The sequence below is a fragment of the Culex pipiens genome, chromosome 1, assembly GCF_016801865.2.
Source record: "Culex pipiens pallens isolate TS chromosome 1, TS_CPP_V2, whole genome shotgun sequence".
Taxonomy (NCBI): Eukaryota; Metazoa; Arthropoda; class Insecta; order Diptera; family Culicidae; genus Culex; species Culex pipiens.
In genome coordinates this window covers 78,516,187-78,541,678 of record NC_068937.1, presented here as the reverse complement: position 1 = coordinate 78,541,678, position 25,492 = coordinate 78,516,187, and the positions used below count along the sequence as shown (strand labels likewise).

The 25,492-nt window shown below is 37.1% G+C and overlaps 2 protein-coding genes across 7 annotated transcripts in view; both read right to left on the bottom strand.

Moving 5' to 3' along the window:
* The window catches only part of LOC120427924 (CD81 antigen), an 80,320-nt gene that overhangs the window by 13,011 nt on the left and 41,817 nt on the right, over positions 1-25,492 (bottom strand). The window contains exon 2 of the mRNA XM_039592865.2: positions 6,661-6,855. Within this exon, the coding sequence (XP_039448799.1) occupies positions 6,661-6,855 (195 nt within the window). The remainder of the gene's footprint in view (positions 1-6,660; positions 6,856-25,492) is intronic.
* On the bottom strand, positions 22,375-24,423 carry LOC120427925 (uncharacterized). 6 transcript variants are annotated; one of them, XR_008211690.1, is made up of 4 exons: positions 23,978-24,419; positions 23,504-23,643; positions 23,246-23,447; positions 22,376-23,182 (listed from the first exon to the last, which is right to left on the bottom strand). XR_008211690.1 is itself a non-coding variant. In XM_039592868.2 (4 exons), the coding sequence occupies exons 2-4, from the start codon at positions 24,016-24,018 to the stop codon at positions 23,362-23,364; spliced, it is 267 nt and encodes an 88-aa protein (XP_039448802.1). In that variant the 5' UTR covers positions 24,019-24,054; positions 24,187-24,421; the 3' UTR covers positions 22,376-23,361. The 6 variants fall into 6 exon arrangements, 4 of the variants coding, with proteins under 4 accessions (XP_039448803.1, XP_039448802.1, XP_039448801.1 ...); XM_039592868.2 differs by having other exon boundaries at positions 22,376-23,447; positions 23,978-24,054; positions 24,187-24,421; XM_039592867.2 differs by having other exon boundaries at positions 22,376-23,447; positions 23,978-24,075; positions 24,187-24,420.

Genomic DNA, 25,492 nt, shown 5'->3' with positions numbered 1-25,492 from the left:
AAATTTACGGTTGATTTGGCTGACGAGTGTTAGGTAGTGCGATTCTCGGCATACTGCAAAATAAGTTCATTGTGTTTTTACTGGATAAGGTACAACAAGTGCATTATTTATATAAAACATTTGAAAAATCAGGCCTAAATAAATTAAATTGTTCGCTCTACAGCATTGCCTTGACGTTGTCGATTGCGAGATTCCTACTCAAAACTAGGTGCCCGAAGGCTTAATTGTTAAGGCAATTGCAAACCTCTTTTTACACCTTGGCTTCCATCCACTCCGGGATTCGAACTGACGACCTTTAGATTGTGAGTCCAACTGCCTACAAGCGACTCCACCGAGACAGGACCCAGGGAGACGACTTCTACACCTGGACTGAGCTAACGACATAACCTTTAGGTTATACCGGGACCAACATTTACTTCCCCGTCCGACGGAAGGCGTGATCGGACAAATCTCGTCTCGAAATATGCCACCGGGACCATCTGGGATCGAACCCAGGCCGACTGGGTGAGAGGCAACCACGCTTAGCCCTACACCACGGTTGTAAAATATTTACATAAAGTAATTCGATGTTTAATAAACGTAACTCATAAATCAAACATGATACAAGGCATTAAGAAACAGAGTTGTTAATGATACTTACTTACTTACTTACTTACTTGAATCATTAATCGTGATTTCAACAATAACAAAAATTAAAAACATATCCTATAAAAATGATAAGCTGTAAAATTGATCTCAGAATTATAAAATAAATAAAAATGTACAAAAAAAAGTGGCATTGGGGGGAGGGGGTTATTTTTTGCTGATTTTAGTGTGCCATACTTGATGGATGACGCCTCATACTAAAAATAATGTTATTGTCTTTGTTAAATAAATAAGGGGGATGACGGGGGGGGGGGGTTTGTAAGGGTGGGTGGGGCCTTAAATATTGTGAAATATTTCATGGACGACCCCTTTGATCATCGAACACGGAACCGGTTGTTTCGTTCGAAACGGAATTTGTATACGATTCTAATTAGATTCCGTTTCAGAATTCGGATTGAGTTAACTGGGTACAGCTTCAACTTCTTCAGCCCACTGAGAATTCTGGCTCGAGCCTCGACTCGATTCAGGCTCGATCTCGAGCCAGATCGACTCGAGGCTCGAGCCAAAATTCTCAGTGGGAGGTCGAGGCTCAGGCAGTGGGCCAGCGAAGAATGATAGCGATAGAAAGAGAACCAAATATAACTATTTTTAGTTCGGGTTGTTTTGAAGTCAATGTTTGGCAGAAATACATTGGATATATGATTTACATTAAAAGAGAATTTACCGGAAGCTGAACCCGGGTAAAAATTCATCAGATTTGAGTTTCCATGCTCAACGTTTCCATTAGATTCATGATTTACATTAGATTTAGATTTACATTAGACTCATTAGAGGGGGGGTCTCGTGGCGCAGGGGTAGCGGCTTCGGCTGCCGATCCCGATGATGCTATGAGACGCGGGTTCGATTCCCGCCTTATCCACTGAGCTTCTATCGGATGGTGAAGTAAAACGTCGGTCCCGTTTTCTCCTGTCTCGTCAGAGGCGCTGGAGCAGAAATCCCACGTTAGAGGAAGGCCATGCCCCGGGGGGCGTAGTGCCAATAGTTTCGTTTCGTTTTCATTAGAGTAATTTCCATGACTTTTTGCTCTTTAATTAGTTTATTGTTTATTCGTCAAGCTTATGTAGACTACTTACAATTTTCTTACATACTAGATATTATTTCTATTGTACAGATTTTTTCGTAGTTCCGGTTTAGACATGTCGAAATGTATGTACTGTGAATTTTCATTATAAAAGCGCATCATTTGATTTAATGGCGAATTTTTTAAATAATTTGTCGTGTATGCAGTTATTCTAAAAAGTGGTGAATGTCTAAGAGTACGGCTTGGTTCATGAATACTATTGCGTATTACTGAAAATAATGCTGCTGACTGTATGCGTTGAGAAATAATGTCGTTGATGAAAGAGAGCATGGCAAATTTACGACGTTCTTGTAATGATTGTATGTTTATGAGCATGCAGCGTGCTTCATACGATGGGAGAGGAAATGCAGTCCAGTTAAGTTTACGTAGTGCGTACAGTAAGAATTGTTTTTGGACAGATTCAATACGTGCTTGGTGTACGGCATAGTATGGATTCCAGACGATACTACAGTATTCCAAGAGTGGCCTGACATACGTTATATAGAGTAATTTAATAGTATACGGGTCCTGGAAGTTGAATGCAAAGCGCTTTATAAAGCCTAATGTACTTTTTGCCTTGTTTATTATTGTGTTATAGTGTTCTACAAAAGTTAGTTGTGAGTCTAGGATGACACCTAGATCACGTACTACTTTGCATTTTTCTACTGGTTGGTTTCCTAATAATACTGTTATGTTTGGTGTTTCATGTTTTCTGCTGAAGGCAATGGAATTACATTTCTTTACATTCAATTGGAGTAGGCTTTTACTACACCATGTGTAGAAAAGATTAATTTCGTTTTGGAATACATGACTGTCATTGGCATTTCCTATTTCCATATACAATTTCATGTCGTCTGCATATACAAGTACGTTAATTTTTTTAAGAATGAAGGAAATGTCGTTTACATACAAGATGAAAAGAAGAGGTCCTAGATGGGATCCTTGCGGAACCCCAGAGGTGACGTGAATTGATTCCGATAGTACATTTTGGAAGCGAACAATTTGTTCGCGCTTAGTCAAATATGACTTAAGCCATTCCAAAAGATTCGGTTGAATTCCAATTTTCTGCAGTTTGAAGATTAATAATGGTATGTCGATTCTGTCAAATGCCTTACTAAAGTCTGTGTAAATTGCTTCTACGAAATTGCGATTATGCATTGCATTCAGTGTAAAATTTACAAATTCTAAAAGGTTGGTGCTAGTAGAGCGGCCTTTAAAAAAGCCGTTCTGTTTACATGTGATGCGGTTTTTTACTTGCTGAAAGATTTTTTCATTTATAATAGATTCGAAAAGTTTTGGAATGCAAGACAAAAGGGCAATTCCGCGATAATTACGTATGTCTGATTTTGGGCCTGACTTGAAAATAGGCACCAAAAAAGACTTTTTCCATGTTTGTGGGAATTTTCCAGTATTTATTGACATGTTGAAAAGATGATGCAGTGGATATGTCAATTCTTCTGCAAGGTTCTTTAGGAATGCAGGTGCTATTCCGTCGGGTCCTGGTCCTTTTGATGAGTCTAAGTCCTTCAATGCCTGGCGTACTTCCGTTTCTGACAAAGAATTGACTGAGACGTCATTTGGAAATTCCGGTATATATGAAAAGTAGTCGCGGTCGCGGTCTTCTTCGGAAAATGAGGTGTATACTTCTTTGAAAAATTTTGAAAAAAGATTGCAAATTTCTTTTGAGTTACTGCCTACATTTTCGTCCAGTTGCATTTGCGATGGGAAGTTACTACTTTTGGATTTGGATTTTACGTAATTAAAGAAATTTTTCGGGCATGATTTGACTTCAGATTCGACTTTACTATTATATTCTTCGTTGGCAGAATTGAGTGCCGAAAAAAAATGGTCGGAAATATTCAGATAGTTCAGAAGATTTGTGTCATTTGTATTGTTTCTGTATAGTTTGTAGGCTTTTTGTTTTCTATTTTTTAAATTTCTTAGTTGTGGAGTGAACCACACTGGGTAATCATTGCCTGTGTTATTACGTCGTCTTCTTCTAGTAGGTACGGTTTCAGATGTAATAGTGTTAATTTCCGTATAGAATTTTCCTACTAATTCGTCGACATTTCCTTCATTATTAAATAAATTTTGCCAGTCAATTGCAAGTAGTTTACGTTTGGCTTCTACAAAGTTTGTTTTATTGTATTCCAGGACTTCTTCATATTCCCAGTCAATGGGCAAAGTGTTTTATGGACATAAATTGAATATTCAATTGCTGTATGGAAGACTTCATTCTTCCAAAGGGGGGTTACAGATTCTTGTACATGAAAGTCTTCAATACAGTTAGTGAATAAAAGGTCTAAAAATGAATTTCTTTGGTTTTTTACATGATTGATTTGGAAAAGTCCATAATTTGCAATATTGTCAAAGAGAAAATGCAAAGTTTCATTTTCCCCAATGACTGGGAGAAGAATTGCTTCATTTTCTTGGTCAGATATAAATTCGACTTTGCTTTGATTAAAGTCGCCATAAATGTGAAGTTTTACTTCCGGTTCCATTTTTGATGTTATGATTTCTACTGTTTTAAAGAATAGTTCATACGACTGTTTATTTGCATGGTCCGGCGGAAAGTATACTGATGCAAAAATGTGTACTTGGCCTGCAATAGTGGCTTTGGCCCAGACTTGTTCAAATTGAATATGTTTTTCAGTTACAATTTCTTTTGGATTAAGTCTGGCATTTATGGCTAAGAGGACGCCGCCTCCTGACTTTTTCTGACTGAGATTTAAATTTCTATTGCCTAGGAATACAAAATAATTGTTTCCAAAAATTTCTTCAGGGTGGACGCTTTCGTCCCAGTTAGTTTCAGTTCCAAGAATAATGTCGAAAGAATGTGAGAGAATGTTTAAAGAAATTTCCTTCATTTTGCCTGGGCTTTTCATGCGATTGAAATTCTGACAATAAATTAGAATTTCATTCGCATTCTGTTGTTCCGTTGAAGAAATTTTTGGAGACATACTTAAATTATTAATAGTACTTACTGCCTCTTGCGAGGGTGTCATTTCTTCTTCCGTGTTAGAAGGCGTCAATGCTTGTAAAAATTCGACGATGTAGTCGGCAGGTAAAATTTGTTGGCGGCTTCGCGCGAATGCTGCAGGTATTGAAGTCTTCTAGTTGTTACATATTTCCTGTAGGTTTCCAGGTCGGTGAGGGTTTGCTTAGGTGAAATTCCAATTGTTGAGTTGTATTCCATGAAGATGTTCATAAGATGTTCAGGTTCAGTAGGCAGGCCATTGGATGCAAAAAAGACATGCATGCTGGTTAGTGTTAGTCCGTCTATGCAGACGTCCGGTTTTTGGTCCTTCAGATACGCCAAGTATAGTCTGAGATTGTCATAGACTTTAATTTCGCGGAGTCTGGCCAGCAGGAAACGGCCATCGCCGACTGCAGACTGTTCAGTTAGGCGTACTATGGGCGGCTTCATTGGGTCCAGACAGAACATACTGTCTGTTACTTCAGGAGTTTGTGATGACGTTTTTGCTGGCTGCGGCGTGGTGGCGTTTAGAGGTGGGACGATTGGCGTTTTTTCCTTCCGGTAGGGGTTGATGGTTTCCCCTTTTCGGAAGTTGATGAAGTTTGAATTCGATGTAGTTGGAGGTTGGCCAGAAAATTCGACCCTTGCCTGGTCTAGAAGTTCCTTGTCGGACAATTTGGTTGACGAATGAGTGAAAAAGTTGCTGCTACTTGCGTTGTCCTGGTCGAATTGATTGTCCTTTAAGTTAAAATGTGGCGTACTTGGGTTTCGGCCTGCGTCAGAGTTGCAGTTGGTCTGGTGCTGTTGCCGACGAAGATGTTGATGTGATTGTTGTTGCTGCAGGTGTTGCTGTTGCCGGCGTTGCTGATGATGTTGTTGTGATTGTTGTTGTTGCTGGTGCTGAATTTGTTGACGATGTTTTCGGTTGCGGCGACGTGCTTTTTCGGCTTCCTTTTCCTGAAGACGGCGAGTCCGCTGCCTGGCGTCGAAGTCGGTCCAGTCTGGCTTCCAAATTTTTTTGCTGCCGATAAGTCGCCAGCCAGATTCGATTTCCAGTACGGTTTGTTCGTTTAATTCTTCTGCCAGTGATTTTTGCCGGACTTCAATTTCATTGTCTTGCAGTTTATTGATGGATGAAGTGAGGGCCCTCACTTCATCGTGGACTGCTAAAATTATGTCCGAGGGGCATTTTTCTGCTGAGGCAATTGTTTTAATTATGTCATCCCGGTGGGATGACGTAATTTCCTGGATACGGCAGAATGATTCAGCGAGTTTTTGATTCTGGTCCGAGGTGGTGTCTTCAAATGCTTTTCTGACTTCGTTTAAGGGGAAGTCCATTGCCGGTGCCTGTGTTAATACTGCCGAAAGTATTCGACTTGCGATTTCTGCAGATTTCTTAATTTCTTCCTGCAGGCCTATGATTTTATTATGCAGTTCATTAAGGGCTTCTTGGTTTGTCTTGTCATTGGTCTTGATGTGAGTCAAGATCATATGACTGCCTTCTAAATGATGCTGCATTATTTTTCTAATGTCAATTTCCATATGTAGGTTATTTCGACAAAGGCTGCATATAGGAAGTACATGTAGTTGCAAGTCGTCTTCGGAGCCACGCTTGACCCCAATACAGGCTGCGTGAAATTTTCGATTACAAATGCCCGTACAGTTCCAGAGGTATTGTTGGTCGAAGGGTGAAGAGCACGTCGGCACATAGCACTGCATTTTGCTTACGTTTGTTAATAAGTGCACACGCGACGCGCGACAAAAAAATAAATATGTTTACGTTTACGTTTGTGGACTGGGTCAGTGAAGGTAAGTAAAAATAAAGTGTAGAGCGAATTAAAAAACGCGTCCGTCCGGTAAAAAGACTCAACTGCAACTCCATATTTCAATATTACATTGAGTGAGTTTATATCAGAAACAGCAATTACGTGTTGTGTAAATTTACATTTCTTTTTCTGTCAAGTTGAATAATACTTACAGACAATAACATGCACCTAGATTCTTTAAATGCTCCACAGCAGCCAAGGAATGCAACAGTTAGCATAAGTCCACCGACGACTAGTAAAATGTATAGACCAATGAAGTAATTGCTCTCATTCTGTGTCATTGAAATCAAAAACGAGGGATCTGTCAGCATCCAAATTGCCAGCAACACAATAGAAAATCCAACAAACTGTAATAAAGTAAAGTATTATGAATAAAACATTCAATTCCATTCCATTTTTAAGACTTCGGCACAAGTAGACTTTAGATTATGGTAGCGTCAAGATTTGAAATCCATACACTTAGTAACGGGTCCATCCATAAATCACGTGGGCACTTTTTCAAATCTCATACCACCCCTCCTACCCCTCGTGGACAATGTCCATACAAAACAAATATTTTTATAGGGATCATGGACAATCGCTAACAATCGATACTTGAAGGGGGAGGGGGGGGGGAGGGCGGGGCTAAATTATTCACGTGTTTTATGGATGGTCCCAACATACACACAAAAAAATATTTCCGAATGTTACATCATTTATTATGTAACACTTTTGCACATCATTAAACATTTAAAATTAAATGCAAGTTGATGTAAATTTGAAACAAATTATACTTAAAATCATGATTTTACGTGTGATTCAACCGTTTACGTCGAATCTCAAGTTTACATCAGCTAAGTTTACATGTGATTCATTTTTTCCGTGTCCAGTAAACTCACATTTTTTTTCTGTGTAACATACCGAACTGCTGCAATGTCGCAAACGCTTTTTTTGTTTTATTTTAAATTTTTTTGACTTAGGACTTACAGTATGGCCCATAAAATAATGCGACATGTGCATTTTTTCACAGAAAAAGTGGTGCCATTCTTAAATTTATTTCACAATATGATTTTTATGTATAATGGTGTTAGTTTAGTATGTTTTGAAGATATCGTCATGATAGATTTTGCAGTTCACCAAAACTGTGTACAGGCGGTCTACAATTATGAATGTATTTTTCGAACAATATTTACCCTAATTAAATAATTTATATTTCAAAAACGAAACAGTTTAAAATATCCAACTATGTGCCAAAAGCATAATTAGAAAAGTCCTTCTTGAATACGCCCAATCAACGAAGTTTTTTAATTTTGTTAAAATTGGTAATTTGTGTGAAAAATGCCATTTTGGTTATTATTTTGTGTGATTCTGTCAAAATAAATCAATAACTTAAAACCGTTTTCGATGGCTCAAAAGCGTGCCCAGCGGCTCAATATTGTTAAAAGTCACATCAGAGCATCTGTTAGCATCAATTACCATCATTAATAGCATTTGTTTTTTTTTGGTTGAAACATTGCAGACTCCAAAAAATCCCAAAAATTTATGCATTTCCAGAATCGGGATATTTTTGAAAAGTTCACTATTTTACAATAACTGGTAAATAGAATGCGTAAATTTCGGTGAAACTAACTCTTACAACTCTCAAAAACAGTAACCTTGAAGGCTGTATACTTTTTAGTCCATAAAAATACCATAATAGGCTATCCAGATCGACCAACATGAAAAATGTTTTTTTTTATATGGCCTGGGCGTAGAGCAAATTGGAAAATTTTAATTTTCAATGAGCTGTAACTTATTTTATGCTAAGGGAATGGTTTTAATGGCATTGATTGTTTGTTTTGAACCTATTTAACATGCACACATGCTTTTTTTCTGTTTGAGAATTAAGCCACTTAATCCTGATTACGAGAACTATTGTAGCGTGTTACCCATTTTAACTGTTATTAAGCATTTCCAGATCTATAACACAGTCCCTATTGAGAGGGAAAGTGCTGTTTCATCCAGATGCTGTAAATTCCTTTCCTTGTGCCTAGTGCGCTATGTATCGCTAGAACCGCGGTGACAATTTTTTCGTGTCATTTTTCAAGCTCTTCCCAGCAGCTATTATTTGCCGCGCGGGGTCTTATAAAGACAATTGTCTTTTGTGGTGCTATATTTGCGGTGTTCCCTTTGCTCTGATCTGGACAATGCGACTGGACTGCAGTGCAATACCGATCGGCTGGGCATTATTTACATGCGAAAACACGAGGAAAGTATTTTGGGAAAGAGGCGCAAAGGAATATCCCAAGATCAATCACATGCTTGAAGAGCACGTGAAGCAACCGTTTTATACTCATGCGGTTGCTGCTACCTCTGAACTTAAACCTAAGGCTGCCACCCTGAGAAGAACCCATGACATTCCGCTTATGAGATGAAACCCGTAACCATTCGGCCATTGAACGTTGGCACACATGCTACATACATCATAAATAGTAAAAATAGTCCCGATTTACACCTAATAACAATGTCGCATTTTTTTATGGGCCATACTGTATGTCTTACTCAAAGGTACTGGGGTGCCATTCCAAAAAACTTGTAAGATTTCAAACGCTTATATATTCCTTCCCTCAAATCTAATCGGCACGATTTTGGTTCCATTCGGTTCAAAAATTATCAAGCAATTTTCTATTAAATTTTCAATGTTGGCAAAATAGTTTTACTATTGAAACAATTCAATGTTATAAAAAGTTTTCAAAATGCTGAGATTTTGTAAGCAGAATGAGCGCTTCCCAAACACGGACGGGAATGTCAAGTACCTATTTTGAGGGGAAAATCGCCCGAGCACCGAGACGCGGTGTCGGTCGCGAAAAAGGAGGAAAAGTTGCGGGCCGAAAACATATATACAGCAATTCCATTTGAAAAGAGCCTAAACCGAAAAAAAAATTCTCCAATCGGGCTCAAAATTTTTCTGGGGGTTCCTCGGCCAAAATAATTAGACCCGTATTTTTTTGTTTGGCCATTAGGGTGACCTACATCTTGCTAGGGTGGTTCGAAAAATGGCCATTTTCGTCATTTTTCGCAAAAATCACTTTTTTCGAAAAATCATATCTCCGCGCCATTTCATCCGATTTTAGCTGTCTTAGACGCAAAAGAAAGATGATGAGTTTGGCTATTTGAGAAAAATAGTAAGAAGTTCCAAAAATCGAGCTTAACTATTGAAAAAGTCGTATGAAAACTTAAAATGGCGTTTTGACCGTGTCTGGACCAAAAAGCCTATATCTGAAAATATTTTTATCAGATTCCTCGGAAAATTTCACATAATATTTCAAAAAATTGGCGATGTCGAACCGTACGTTTCCAAGATATTTTTTTTTTTAAATAAAAACTGAGTTTTTCGACGCGACACGCGCGAAACCAAGAAAATTACGAAATCGGCAAAAAATCAACTTTTTTCACTAAAACTGCGATAACTTAAAAATTTCAGCGTTGACCTATACATGTCTGGGTATGTACCAAAAGTTGCGTCTTTCAATTACGAAAATTTTGATACTCAGACATGTATAGCCATTCCACTCAAACAGGAAGTCTCCAAATCAAAAGTGCTCCGATTTGGCTCAAATTTGGAGTGGGGGTTCCTTGGCCCAAATAATTAGACCCGTATTTTTTTGTTTGCCGATTAGGGTGGTCCTATCCGAAATATGGTGGTCCTAAAAATTGCATTTTTCGTCGATTTTCGCAAAAACCACATTTTTCAAAAAATCATATCTTTGGAACGGCTTAACCAATTTTAAAGCGCCACAATTCAAAAGAAAGGTTATTAGTTGGGCTTTCAAGGAAAAATATGTTGAGGTTCAAAAAAACTAGCTGTATAATTGAAAAGGTCTCATGAAAATTTCATTTGTCGATTTCAAGGTCACGGGACCAAAGAGCCCATGTCTGAAAATATTTTTCCCTGATTCCTTGTAATATTTTACATAACATATCAAAAAATTGCGGATATCCATTAACACGTTTCGGAGATGAGTGGTGAGGTGGTTGGACTTCTATTCTAGGCCAGAGTGTAACGCGGTCGGGCACGCGAGTGGTGGCGGCAATAAATATGTTTATTAGCCGCCAGTGATTGTTTCATTTCTATCCGGTGTATTTCCCTGGCTCGGTGTCTACATTGGCGACGAGGAGAAAACATATTCTGGTATGTAAACGCAATTTTATGTCTGGAGCGCAAAAAGCAGGAAACATTTTTTTTAATTGAGCAGGAGGAGGAGAAGGTAAGGGGAGCAGGGCCGAGCGTGTGTGTGTTTGTTGTTTGATTGTGAAATGCCCTCTGGTTTTCCACGGAGTGAACGTGTTTGTATGTGTGCTGCACGAGCGCACACTCAAGAAGGTTTGTTTACATGATACACGATTAAGGGGGTTCAGATTCAAGTTGTCAATAATAAGATTACCCAAAATTGGGTTAACGGGAGTTTTAATAGAAGTTTTAGTTAATGTTTAGTTGCGGTGATTAACAGTTAAAAATGTGGAAGATAATAGAGTTCTCTAATTGCGCAGGTATTGTGTGTAATTGTTATTGTAATGGATTGTTTATTTGCGACGAGAGCCTGTTAGTTTGTAACTTTTTTATCAGGTTAAGGAGTATGTATGTACATGAAAAGAAAGTGAGGTTAAATCTAGTTCGGCCAGCACAATTAAATGTGCGTTCGCGAAACGTCAAAAAGCTCTATTGACGTTTAGCAGTTAATTTCTATTAAATATTTGTTAAAAGGAAATGTTGTGGATCTTAACTGTATGACTTGAGTGTGTTAGTATTTTGCCGTTGAGGTTTAGTGCCGGATATTGGCTTAGAGCCGCGGGATGGCTTAGTGCCGGATATTGGCTTAGTGCCGGGGGATGGCTTAGTGCCGGGGGATGGCTTAGTGCCGGGGGTTGGCTTAGTGCCGTTCGGAGACTTGTGGATGATTACATGGAAGCCTGAAGAAGAGGAGGCTAGTGGATGTTCGCTCATGCCTGGTGGAGAGATGGCTTGTGAATATCCCGAGCATGGGTAAATAACAAGGGAAATGCGTAATAATACCTTTCTCTGGTATCAATACCAAATTTTGGTATTCCTGGACCCTTAAAAATTTGTCTTAAGGATTATGCAAGAGCAAAATGTGGTATCATACCAATTTAAGGTATTATTTTGATATTGCAAAATTGCAGAATTTGTCAATGGTCGAACACCACATTTTGGTATTATTTTGGTATTAAAGTGTTTTACCAAATTCCTCTGAAACTATGGGAAAATTTTGACCAATTTTGACAAAATAATTAATTTTGCGCTAAAATGATTTCTCAAAGCGAATGCTTTCATTGAAAACCGGAAATTTCAAACTTGATTTTAAACATTTTTGATATACCCCCTACAGAAATGACTTAAAATTGTGGAAAATTTTCTAAGTCAGGATGGCACATTTTGGTATTATTTTGGTATTAAGGTGTTTTATCAATTTCCTCTGAAACTATGGGAAAATGTTGACCAATTTTGACAAAATAATTAATTTTGCGCTAAAATGATGTCTAAAAGCGAATGCTTTCATTGAAAACCGAAAATTTCAGACTTGATTTTAAACATTTTTGATATACCCCCTACAGAAATGACTTGAAATTGTGGAAAATTTTCTAAGTCAGGATGGCACATTTTGGTATTATTTTGGTATTAAAGTGTTTTATCAAATTCCTCTCAAACTATGGGAAAATTTTGACCAATTTTGACAAAATAATTAATTTTGCGCTAAAACGAGGTCTCAAAGCGAATGCTTTCATTGAAAACCGGAAATTTCAAACTTGATTTTAAACATTTTTGATATACCCCCTACAGAAATGACTTGACATTGTGGAAAAATTTCTAAGTCAGGATGCCACATTTTGGTATTATTTTGGTATTGAAAGGTTTCATCAATTTTCTCTGAAACTATGGATTTTTTTAAATTTTTGACGAGATAATTAATTTTGCGCTAACTTGACTTGAAACCCAAAAATGTTAAAGCTGATTTAAATTTTTTTTTGTGATATACCCACTAATATTTTTTTCAAAAACGTTGAAATTTTTCTAAGTTGGGATAACCAAATACTTTGAAAAACGAGTCAATCAACAGATTATTGAATTTTGGTGAATTTCAATCCAGTTTCATTTTAATAATACTTATTTTTCAATCTTGTTAATTTTCAGAAGCTTCAAGAACTTCAAGTACAGCCGTTCATCAATGACAAATGCATTCGGTGTGGTGAAGAATATCACTAAAAACAACATGGAATCATCAGGTGAGTAGATTTCGTTGTTGCATAAGGATCATTTACGTTTTTTTCACTAACTGCAACTGCTGCACTAAAAATGGTATGAAAATAACAAATTTTGGTATTACTTGTGCAAATACCAGCGACCAAAATGTGCTCTTGGTTGCCCAGTAATAGATGGTAAAATACCATGAAATCAAACCAATATCATGTTTGTGGAAGACCACAGGAATACCAAAATATGATTTTCCAAGGGCGCGGGAATACCTAAAATTAAAACCATGACAATACCAAGTTTTGGTATTCAAGCAATGTTCAAAAATCCAGAAGACCTCAACTTGGTATTGAAATGATTTTATTTTGTGGTATTATTTTACCTTTGGAATAACATGGTATGGTATTGTTGTGCCCTTCCACATACAAGCTTTTGGTATGATTTCATGGTATTTTACCATCTATTACTGGGCAACCAAGGGCACATTTTGGTCGCTGTCATTTGCCCAAGTAATACCAAAATTTGGTATTCCCGTGTTATTTACCCCTGCTCGGGATCGACTGTAAGGCCTGAGGCTGTCCACTCATGCCTGGTGGAGAGATGGCTTGTGAATATCGACTGTAAGGCCTGAGGGAGAAGAGGCTTGTGATTGTCCACTCATGCCTGGTGGAGAGATGGCTTGTGGATGATTACATGGAAGCCTGGTGAAGAGGAAGCTGGTGGATGTTTGCTCATGCCTGGTGGAGAGATGGCTTGTGAATATCGACTGTAAGGCCTGATGGAGAAGAGGCTTGTGATTGTCCACTCATGCCTGGTGGAGAGATGGCTTGTGGATGATTACATGGAAGCCTGGTGAAGAAGAGGCTGGTGGATGTTCGCTCATGCCTGGTGGAGAGATGGCTTGTGAATATCGACTGTAAGGCCTGAGGGAGAAGAGGCTTGTGATTGTCCACTCATGCCTGGTGGAGAGATGGCTTGTGGATGATTACATGGAAGCCTGGTGAAGAGGAGGCTGGTGGATGTTCGCTCATGCCTCGTGGAGAGATGGCTTGTGGATGATTACATGGAAGCCTGGTGAAGAGGTGGCTTGGAGATGTTCGCTTTGCCTAGCATAGAGATGTCTTGTTAATATTCACTGTAAAGCCTGAGGTAGGGGCTGCAGGCTTGTATAGGATCATCAAAAAGTGAAAATAGTAAGATCTGTAATTCGTCATAAAATTACCGTAAGTAACAGTTACTGTTAAAGTTAGGAATTCAAGGACTACAAACTACAAGGATATTTCTAAGAAATTTTAATAGTGTCATTAGGGATCAATTTTTGCACAAGCAAATAGTTCAAAGAAACGATTGAAAAGTAGCAGGATATTGTAGAATATGCTTGATTTCGTTTGGGGCATGCGTGGTCTCTCTAGTATAAGAACAAACAACACCAAGCCTGCTCCGGTAGAGTCGCTGGTCGGCGACTGGACTTGCAAGCCAAAGGTCGTCAGTTCGTATCCTTGGGTGGAAGGAGCAAAAAGATGGTTGCGTGCTCTTCTCATTGAAGCCGTGAGAATCCTAGGTTCGAGCAGAAACTTGCAATAGACAACACAAAAGACCTGGGGGTCGTTAAAGGGGGTGGTTTGTTTTGTTATTTGGTTATTTGGTTTTAATTCTCAAAACTCAAAACTCATGAAACGAATACAAGAGGCAAGAAATGGAGTTTTAATGATGCAGAAGTTGTAAAGCCAAATCATAACCTGGTCTAAAATACCATAACGCAAACAGTGATTAAACCTACAAAATATCTTCTTTTTTTATTACTGAGTTTCATTAACAACAGGCCACGGGAGTAGGAAGATCTGCACGCACACGTAGTTTCGTTTGGAGAGATCTTACTGCGTATGGCCGACATTCACGTGAACAAAACACAGAGGAGAAGGATGAACCACTAACTATTGCAGCTCAGCGGCATACCGAGTATCCAGAGAGTCCCCTAGGTTGACCGGATCCTGTGGGTCGTGCGCGTTGCAAGATAGCCAGGCGGGCGGGGTGCCGACCTGGAAGGAGTTTGTGCGGCCCGGAGCCGAGTGGGCTGACGGCTCACCTGGAGACTGCTGATGAGCTGGGGGATTTCCGTGAGATAGGAAGGAGGATAGTTGCAAGGGGGATTGTTGTCTTCGTATTCAAGAATTGACATGCTTACGGACCCAGTTGCACTACAATTTGATTGTAGAAATAGTTTAGTGTTGCTCTAAGAGATTTTGCTGCTTTATGGAATTAATTAAAATCTTGAGTATGTGTAACAGGAGTCTTGGTGCAGGGGCTCTGGTCCCAGTCACGACGATCTAGCAGGATTCTGTCAGAACTAGCTCTGTTAGAATGTTTCGTGACAGGGTTGATTTGCACCCTGAAATTGTTTAATAATCGGTAACTCCCTAAGACAATCAATGAGAAATAACTCATATTGAGCAACTGGTTTTGGTATGCCATGTTTAAGTCATAGAATTGTGAAACGATAGTTGAGGATTATCTTTGTTCATTTATATGTGCCGGACTCGAAACAAAGGGAAGGAAATGCAACTAATTTTTTTAAACAGAGGCTGAAGCAAGTGTCTTATAAAATCCAATATTAATTGTATTCAAATTCTCATATAAAAATAATTTATCTGGAAAATTACTGCTTACAAGATTTTAGACTAATTAATATATTTAGTGAATTTGTTAGAGATGTAAAAAAAAAATAGGGAAAGGGGCAGCATTCTACTAACTTTCAATTAAATTGTTTTAAGTAAAGGAGGAGGTAGTACTGGATCGTTAGGAAAGCGGTTAACTGTAGTGAATTATACATTTTACAATTTCTAGATAAATGAATGTGTCGAAGCAACAATTGATTTGATAAGCTAAGAAAGAGGATTGAAATGACAAAATTACATTGAGTGGAATGACTTAGTTCAAAGTTCAAAGGACGTGACAAGAGATTATACTGTTAACATAAAGGCTCGTTTGACTCAACAGAAGATATAAGATTGTAATACTTTTGTTATAAAAAATACTACATTAAAAATAAATCCACTCGTGCGTTCAGATCAGGGCAGATATTAGGACAACTTAGTTTGCTACACTGTTAAATTCTCAATTGTAAAGTATCGATCATTTTCAAGGAAGAGAGGAATGTAGGAATCTAACCCCGGTCAACACTGGCTGACGGATCAACTATGGTTGACGTCGACAGATGAGTGGTGAGGTGGTTGGACTTCTATTCTAGGCCAGAGTGTAACGCGGTCGGGCACGCGAGTGGTGGCGGCAATAAATATGTTTATTAGCCGCCAGTGATTGTTTCATTTCTATCCGGTGTATTTCCCTGGCTCGGTGTCTACAGCCGGGACCGACATTTTACTTCCTCATCCGATGGAAGGTTGGAGCAGATGAGAATCGAACCCTATAACATATAAACTGGGTTTTTCGACGCGCCTCGCGCAAAAATGGGAAAATAACGAAAACGGGTAAAAAACAACTTTTTTTTTACTAAAACTGCGATAACTTGAAAATTTCAGCGATGACCTATACATGTACCAAAAGTTGCGTCAATTCAATTATGAAAATTTTGGTACCCAGACATGTATAGGTCATCGCTGAAATTTTCAAGTTATCGCAGTTTTAGTGAAAAAAGTTGATTTTTACCCGTTTTCGTCATTTTCCCATTTTTGCGCGCGGCGCGTCGAAAAACCCAGTTTTTATGTTTAAAAAAAATCATATCTCCGAAACGTGTTAATGGATATCCGCAATTTTTTGATATGTTATGTAAAATATTACAAGGAATCGGGGAAGAATATTTTCAGACATGGGCTTTTTGGTCCCGAGACCTTGAAATCGGCAAATGAAATTTTCATATGACCTTTTCAAATATTCAGCTTGTTTTTTTGGACCTCAACATATTTTTGCTTAAAAGCCCAACTAATAACCTTTCTTTTGAATTGTGGCGCTTTAAAATTGGTTCAGCCGTTCCGGAGATATGATTTTTCGTAAAATGTGGTTTTTGCGAAAATCGACGAAAAATGCCATTTTTTGAACCACCCTATTTCGGATAGGACCACCCTAATCGCCATACAAAAAAATACGGGTCTAATTATTTGGGCCAACCCTGTTTGAAAAATGTCGCACGTCGTACGAGCTGTTGCGCGGTTTTGATTTTACCGTTTCGATATCGATTGGTCGAAAGGACGACAAACGCATAGCATAGCATAGCATAGCATTGGTGTCTACCCGTAGCTGCTACTTCGTTATTGACCAGGACCCCCAAACATTGCTCCGTGGACCACAGATGAAAAGTAGGAACCAATCATCACCCCTTCGCAATTTTCAAAGGTCCCTATCATGCTGATCAATACCGACGCCGGCCACGACCAGAGGTAAGACACGGGGAAGTGGATGGGAATGTTAGTCCGATACTTGAGTGATGGGACCGCCAAATCGACTGCGTCTCCGACAAAGTATCACATGAGTTTTGAGGGGTTAGTAAGATGGGTATGAGGTCAGGATTCACTGTGGTAGGTGATGCGACCATAAGCAATTTGTTTATCGGTTGAAATTTTAAAAATCTTAGGCAGCCGGCTGCGGAAAGATAGCTATCTAGGGATTTAAATATAGTATTAATTCGACCGCGATTCTCCAGAAATTCTCCGTCGGCGTGCCTTCCGATCAACGGTGATGTAGGAAGGGCTTCATTTATTGAAATGATTATTGAAATGAAATAGAAAGGGCTTAATCCAGCAATACGACTTGCTAGTCTCAAAAAAATAGGTACGTTTTTATAGAAAACTATAAATAGAGAACAACACAAAAAAACTCATCGGCCAACGAACGCGAGTGGAAAAAAAAACAATGAAAAAAAGAAGGTAAAAAAAACAGAACTGCGCGTCCCGTAAAGCAGCACACTACTGATGCCATTATTTAATTATAATAGCCAATCACCCCATGCACTCGAACAGCGACACAAAAGAGACGGAAAATAACACGAAAAAATAACAGGACTGCGCGTCCACACAGGCACCGCACTACTGATGCCATTATTTAATTATAATAGCCAATCACCCCATGCACTCGAACAGCGACACAAAAGAGACGGAAAATAATACGAAAAAAACAGGACTGCGCGTCCACACAGGCACCGCACTACTGATGCCATTATTTAATTATAATAGCCAATCACCCCATGCACTCGAACAGCGACACAAAAGATACGGAAAATAACACGAAAAAAAACAGGACTGCGCGTCCACACAGGCACCGCACTACTGATGCCATTATTTAATTATAATAGCCAATCACCCAATGCACTCGAACAGCGACACAAAAGAGACGGAAAATAACACGAAAAAAAAACAGGACTGCGCGTCCACACAGGCACCGCACTACTGATGCCATTATTTAATTATAATAGCCAATCACCCCATGCACTCGAACAGCGACACAAAAGAGACGGAAAATAACACGAAAAAAAACAGGACTGCGCGTCCACACAGGCACCGCACTACTGATGCCATTATTTAATTATAATAGCCAATCACCCCATGCACTCGAACAGCGACACAAAAGAGACGGAAAATAACACGAAAAAAAAAACAGGACTGCGCGTCCACACAGGCACCGCACTACTGATGCCATTATTTAATTATAATAGCCAATCACCCCATGCACTCGAACAGCGACACAAAAGAGACGGAAAATAACACGAAAAAAAAACAGGACTGCGCGTCCACACAGGCACCGCACTACTGATGCCATTATTTAATTATAATAGCCAATCACCCCATGCACTCGAACAGCGACACAAAAGAGACGGAAAATAACACGAAAAAAAAAACAGGACTGCGCGTCCACACAGGCACCGCACTACTCCGATTGGTCGAAAGGACGACAAACGTACGACAAACACTTGACATGACCGACATTGTTTTTCCATCGATTTTCCTTCAATTTGAAGTCATGATTTTCGTCGACGCAGTTTGACAGTTCTCTCCAGTTGGACTTGTTTGGACTTGATCAAATCAGAAAAACTTTGAATCGATTCGAACCAGTTTTACGTTGCAGTAACCCAGTCAAATCAATCCGAATTCTGAAACGGAATCTAATTAGAATCGTATACAAATTCCGTTTCAAACGCAACAACCGATTCCGTGTTCGAACCGGTTGTTGCGTTTGAAACGGAATTTGTATACGATTCTAATTAGACTCCGTTTCAGAATTCGGATTGATTTGACTGGGAAGGTTTCGTGTGGATTTTGGCCGGTTGATTGGTATGTTCCCGAGCATGGGTAAATAACAAGGGAAATGCGTAATAATACCTTTCTCTAGTATCAATACCAAATTTTGGTATTCCTGGACCCTTTAAAATTTGTCTTAAGGATTATGCAAGGCAAAATGTGGTATCATACCAATTTAAGGTATTGTTTTGATATTGAGCAATTCTCTGAGATTTCGGTCATTCGATTTTTTCTGTATTTTTTAATCCGGCTGAAACTTTTTTGGTGCCTTCGGTATGCCCAAAGAAGCCATTTTGCATCATTAGTTTGTCCATATAATTTTCCATACAAATTTGGCAGCTGTCCATACAAAAATGATATGTAAAAATTCAAAAATCTGTATCTTTTGAAGGATTTTTTTGATCGATTTGGTGTCTTGGGCAAAGTTGTAGGTATGGATATGGACTACACTGAAAAAAAATGATACACGGTAAAAAAAAATTGGTGATTTTTAATTTAACTTTTTGTCACTAAAACTTGATTTGCAAAAAAACACTATTTTTAATTTTTTTTATTTTTTGATATGTTTTAGAGGACATAAAATGCCAACTTTTCAGAAATTTCCAGAATGGGCAAAAAATCTTTGACCGAGTTATGATTTTTTGAATCAATACAGATTTTTTCAAAAATCGAAATATTGGTCGCAAAAATTTTTCAACTTCATTTTTCGATGTAAAATCGAATTTGCAATCAAAAAGTACATTAGTGAATTTTTGATAAAGTGCACCGTTTTCAAGTTATAACCATTTTTAGGTAACTTTTTTGAAAATAGTCGCAGTTTTTCATTTTTTTAAATTAGTGCCCATGTTTGCCCATCTTTGAAAAAAATATTTTTGAAAAGCTGAGAAAATTCTCTATATTTTGCTTTATTGAACTTTGTCGATACGACCCATAGTTGCTGAGATATTGCCATGCAAAGGTTAAAAAACAGGAAAATTTATGTTTTCTAAGTCTCACCCAAATAACCCACCATTTTATAATGTCGATATCTCAGCAACTATAGGTCCGATTTACAATGTTAAAACATGAAACATTCGTGAAATTTTCCGATCTTTTCGAAAAAAATATTTTCAAAAATTTAAAATCAAGACTAACATTTCAAATGGGCGTAATATTGAATGTTTGGCCCGTTTGAAATGTTAGTCTTGATTTTAATTTTTTTTAAATATTTTTTTCGAAAAGATCGGAAAATTTCACGAATGTTTCATGTTTTAACATTGTAAATCGGACCTATAGTTGCTGAGATATCGACATTAGAAAATGGTGGGTTGTTTGGGTGAGACTTAGAAAACATAAATTTTCCTGTTTTTTAACCTTTGCATGGCAATATCTCAGCAACTATGGGTCGTATCGACAAAGTTCAATAAAGCAAAATATAGAGAATTTTCTCAGCTTTTCAAAAATATTTTTTTCAAAGATAGGCAAACATGGGCACTAATTTAAAAAAATGAAAAACTGCGACTATTTTCAAAAAAGTTACCTAAAATTGGTTATAACTTGAAAACGGTGCACTTTAACAAAAATTCACTAAAGTACTTTTTGATTGCAAATTCGATTTTACATCGAAAAATGAAGTTGAAAAATTTTTGCGACCAATATTTCGATTTTTTGAAAAAATCTGTATTGATTCAAAAAATCATAACTCGGTCAAAGATTTTTTGCCCATTCTGGAAATTTCTGAAAAGTTGGCATTTTATGTCCTCTAAAACATATCAAAAAATAAAAAAAATTTAAAATAGTGTTTTTTTGCAAATCAAGTTTTAGTGACAAAAAGTTAAATTAAAAATCACCAAATTTTTTTTTACCGTGTGTCATTTTTTTTCAGTGTAGTCCATATCCATACCTACAACTTTGCCGAAGACACCAAATCGATCAAAAAATTCCTTCAAAAGATACAGATTTTTGAATTTTCACATATCATTTTTGTAAGGACAGCTGCCAAATTTGTATGGAAAATTATATGGACAAACTAATGATGCAAAATGGCTTCTTTGGGCATACCAAAAACACCAAAAAAGTTTCAGCCGGATTAAAAAATACAAAAATTAAAATTAAAGAAAAAAGACCGATTCCGTAGAGAACTGCTCTATTGCAAAATTGCAGAATTTGTCAATGGTCGAACACCACATTTTGGTATTCTTTTGGTATTACAGTATTTTATCAAATTCCTCTGAAACTATGGGAAAATTTTGACCAATTTTGACAGAATAATTAATTTTGCGCTAAAATGATGTCTCAAAGCGAATGCTTTCATTAAAATCCGGAAATTTCAAACTTGATTTTAAACATTTTTGATATACCCGCTACAGAAATGACTTGAAATTGTGGAAAATTTTCTAAGTCAGGATGGCACATTTTGGTATTATTTTGGTATTGAAGTGTTTTATCAAATTCCTCTGAAACTATGGGAAAATTTTGACCAATTTTGACAAAATAATTAATTTGCGCTTCTCAAAGCGAATGCTTTCATTGAAAACGGAAATTTCAAACTTGATTTTAAACATTTTTGATATACCCCCTACAGAAATGACTTGAAATTGTGGAAAATTTTCTATGTCAGGATGGCACATTTTGGTATTATTTTGGTATTGAAAGGTTTCATCAAATTCCTCTGAAACTATGGGAAATTTTTTATAAATTTTGACGAGATAATTAATTTTGCGCTAAAATGACTTGAAACCCAAAAATGTTAAAGCTGATTTTAATTTTTTTAAAACGTTGAAATTTCTCTAAGTCGGGATAACCAAATACTTTGAAAAACAAAAAATATTGAAATTTGGTGAATTTCAATCCAGTTTCATTTTAATAACACTTATTTTTCAATCTTGTTATTTTTCAGAATCTTCAAGAACTTCAAGCACAGGCCGTCAATGACAAATGCATTCGATGTGGTGAAGAATATCACTAAGAACAACATGGAATCATCAGGTGAGTAGATTTGGCGATTGCATATGGATCATTTCCGTTTTTTCACTAACTGCAACTGCTGCACTAAAAATGGTATGAAAATACCAAATTTTGGTATTACTTGTGCAAATATCAACGACCAAAATGTGCTCTTGGTTGCCCAGTAATAGATGGTAAAATACCATGAAATCATACCAAAATCATATATGTGGAAGACCACAGGAATACCAAAATATGATTTTCCAAGGGCGCGGGAATACCTAAAATTAAACCATGGCAATACCAAGTTTTGGAATTCAACCCGCATAAAATTATATGATGATTTGCACTGTTAAAAACATGCAATTACAATACATATTATGATATTTATGGTAAGTTTATTGTTGACGTTTTCGAACTTTATTGGAATGACGATGAAGCTACTATAAAATTCATGGTTACAACTAATTGAAAGGTTTTGTTATCCCGCATAAAGATTTACTATAAACCAACAGTAGATTTTATGGTTATCACACGATAAATTCTATGGTTATTTTTACCATGATTCTACAGTAGCCTTTATGTTTTTTCACCATAGAATATATCTTATTTTGGGAATTTACTATAAAAAAGGGGTATTGTTAGGCACAGTCACCATAAAAATTTCGACTTTTCCCCATACAAAAAAAAACCAAATACTATACATTCTACCGTATTTTCATTGATGCCTTTTCCGTCAAAAAATTGACCCAAACCATAGAAAACATCATGCATCTATAATAAATACAGTAACCATTACTATGGTTTGCACAGTAAATTCACAGTTCTTCATGGATTTTCCCATACTAAATGATATTGTAAAAACTATAATCGGACAATGAAATAAATAATAACTACAGTAAGTTTTATTGTATTTTTATGTTATTTATTTTTTTCTCTCCACTAAATTGTACTGTAAAAAAAGAATATGGACAATGAAATATATAATTAAATACAGTATTTTTATGGTTCTTATTGTATTGGCCCAAAAAGCTAGCTGTGTACGTTTGTGTTCGTGTTGGTGCGTGTTACAAACTTTGGCTTTGGTTTCTCTTCCACCCAGTCAGTTCAATTCGAATTCTGAAACGAAATCAAATTAGATTCGAATTAGGTTCCATTTCGAACGCAACAACCGGTTCGAACACGGAACCGGTTGTTGCGTTTGAAACGGTTTCTATTTAGAATCTAATTAGATTCCGTTTCCAAATTCGAATTGAATTGCTGGGCTCTTGCAATCTTTTCCGTTCTCTTTCTCGCACTATTGTTTCGCCTTCCCGTTTCACTCGGCTTAGCTGCAATTTTTTCAGCGACAACCTCTATGAAAATCCGTCCGCCATCATCGAATCGGCCAGGTTCGCGCGAAGGCTCCGGTTGATTTCGTCCTCTTGTCACCACCAACACCACAGGAACTCCGTCTACGTTGTCGGTCTACCCTTTTCGCATCTGTAGCAACGCCTTCCAGGAAACGGCCAGGGAAAATTTGGCGATCCAAACAAGCAGCCTGCGGAATTTGAACAGTAAATACTCCGCTTTCTGTTTTCCCCCGCTCCTGCTTACCTGGTTGCAGTAGGATTGCCCTCTTGGTGATCAGTTGACCCGTGGATGAGATTGTTGCACTGTTTCCATTGATTTCATCCGGAAAGAAACTCCCCGGCAGCATTACTTGGCTCATCCTTAATCCACGATCGAAATAGTCCCTGCAATAACGAAAACAAATAATAAAAAAAATAGTCAGCAAAAAAAAAGTTTTTTTTGTTTGTTTATTCTCAAGCAGGCCAAGGAAAATGTCTGCAAGTGCTGCAAAGTGAGATTCCACGAACACGGAACCGGTTGTAGCGTTTGGAACAGGATTTGTTAACTATTCGAATTGAATTTCGTTTCAGAACTCAAGTTGAACTGACTGGGTTGTTACGTTTGAACCGGAATCCGAATCGAGAACCGTTTCAGAATTGAAAATACTGGGCCGTAGCTCTGTCCTCCTCCAATAGCGTAGAAAAAATGTCCCAAGAAACAACCACACTTCAAACTCACCCTGGTCCGTCACTCGGCAGAACCAACACCCGGAACGTCATGACGGCGGCCGGGAAAGTCCGCAGCTGGAGCCGGGCCTTCTTTTCCAAAACGAGCGCCTCCGTTGTGTTGAATCCCGGTAAAAAAGAGAAACACAAAAAGCAGGCCATGAAAAATGCCTACTGCTGGGATTCCGCCCTTTCAAGTTTCACAAAACAGCAAATACTCACCCAGATTTGCTCATTCCGCCATTTAGGAGCTGTTCCGGTACGGCCACCCGCACGATTTAACGACAGAGGATCCTTTTTCACAATCACACACTACTTCACGTTGAAAATCTCAAATAAATCCGCGGCCACCACCAACGTGATTGAACACGCACGCAAGTGAAAATTTTTGACAGCTCGCTGCGTTCGTCATGGTGCGTTCGTTTGGTGAGCGTTGCCAAGTTCAGTCATGGTGCGTTCGTTTAAGCTAAGTATGCAGATCGGAAGGAACGTGGTCAAGAAATCAGGGAATTAAGGAATTAGGAAATTTGTAAATTAGGAATAAGGAAATTTGGGAAACTATTAAATTATGAAATAAGGAATTAGGAAATAAGGAAATAAGAAAATTACGGAATTAAGGAATTAGGAAATTTGGGAATTAGGAAATTTGGGAATCAAGAAATTTGGGAATTAGGAAATTTGGAAATTATGATACTAGCAAATAAGTAAAATAAAAAAAATAAGAAAATTAGGTTATATGTAAATATGTTAGGAAATTAGGAAGTTAGGAATTTCGGAAGTTAGGAAATAAGGAAATTAGGAAGTTAGGAAATTCGGAAATTCGGAAATTAGGAAATTAGGGAGTTAGGAAATTAGGAAATCAATAAATTAGGAAATTAAATTCTTGAATTCTTAAATTCTTAAATTCTTAAATTCTTAAATTCTTAAATTCTTAAATTCTTAAATTCTTAAATTCTTAAATTCTTAAATTCTTAAATTCTTAAATTCTTAAATTCTTAAATTCTTAAATTCTTAAATTCTTAAATTCTTAAATTCTTAAATTCTTAAATTCTTAAATTCTTAAATTCTTAAATTCTTAAATTCTTAAATTCTTAAATTCTTAAATTCTTAAATTCTTAAATTCTTAAATTCTTAAATTCTTAAATTCTTAAATTCTTAAATTCTTAAATTCTTAAATTCTTAAATTCTTAAATTCTTAAATTCTTAAATTCTTAAATTCTTAAATTCTTAAATTCTTAAATTCTTAAATTCTTAAATTCTTAAATTCTTAAATTCTTAAATTCTTAAATTCTTAAATTCTTAAATTCTTAAATTCTTAAATTCTTAAATTCTTAAATTCTTAAATTCTTAAATTCTTAAATTCTTAAATTCTTAAATTCTTAAATTCTTAAATTCTTAAATTCTTAAATTCTTAAATTCTTAAATTCTTAAATTCTTAAATTCTTAAATTCTTAAATTCTTAAATTCTTAAATTCTTAAATTCTTAAATTCTTAAATTCTTAAATTCTTAAATTCTTAAATTCTTAAA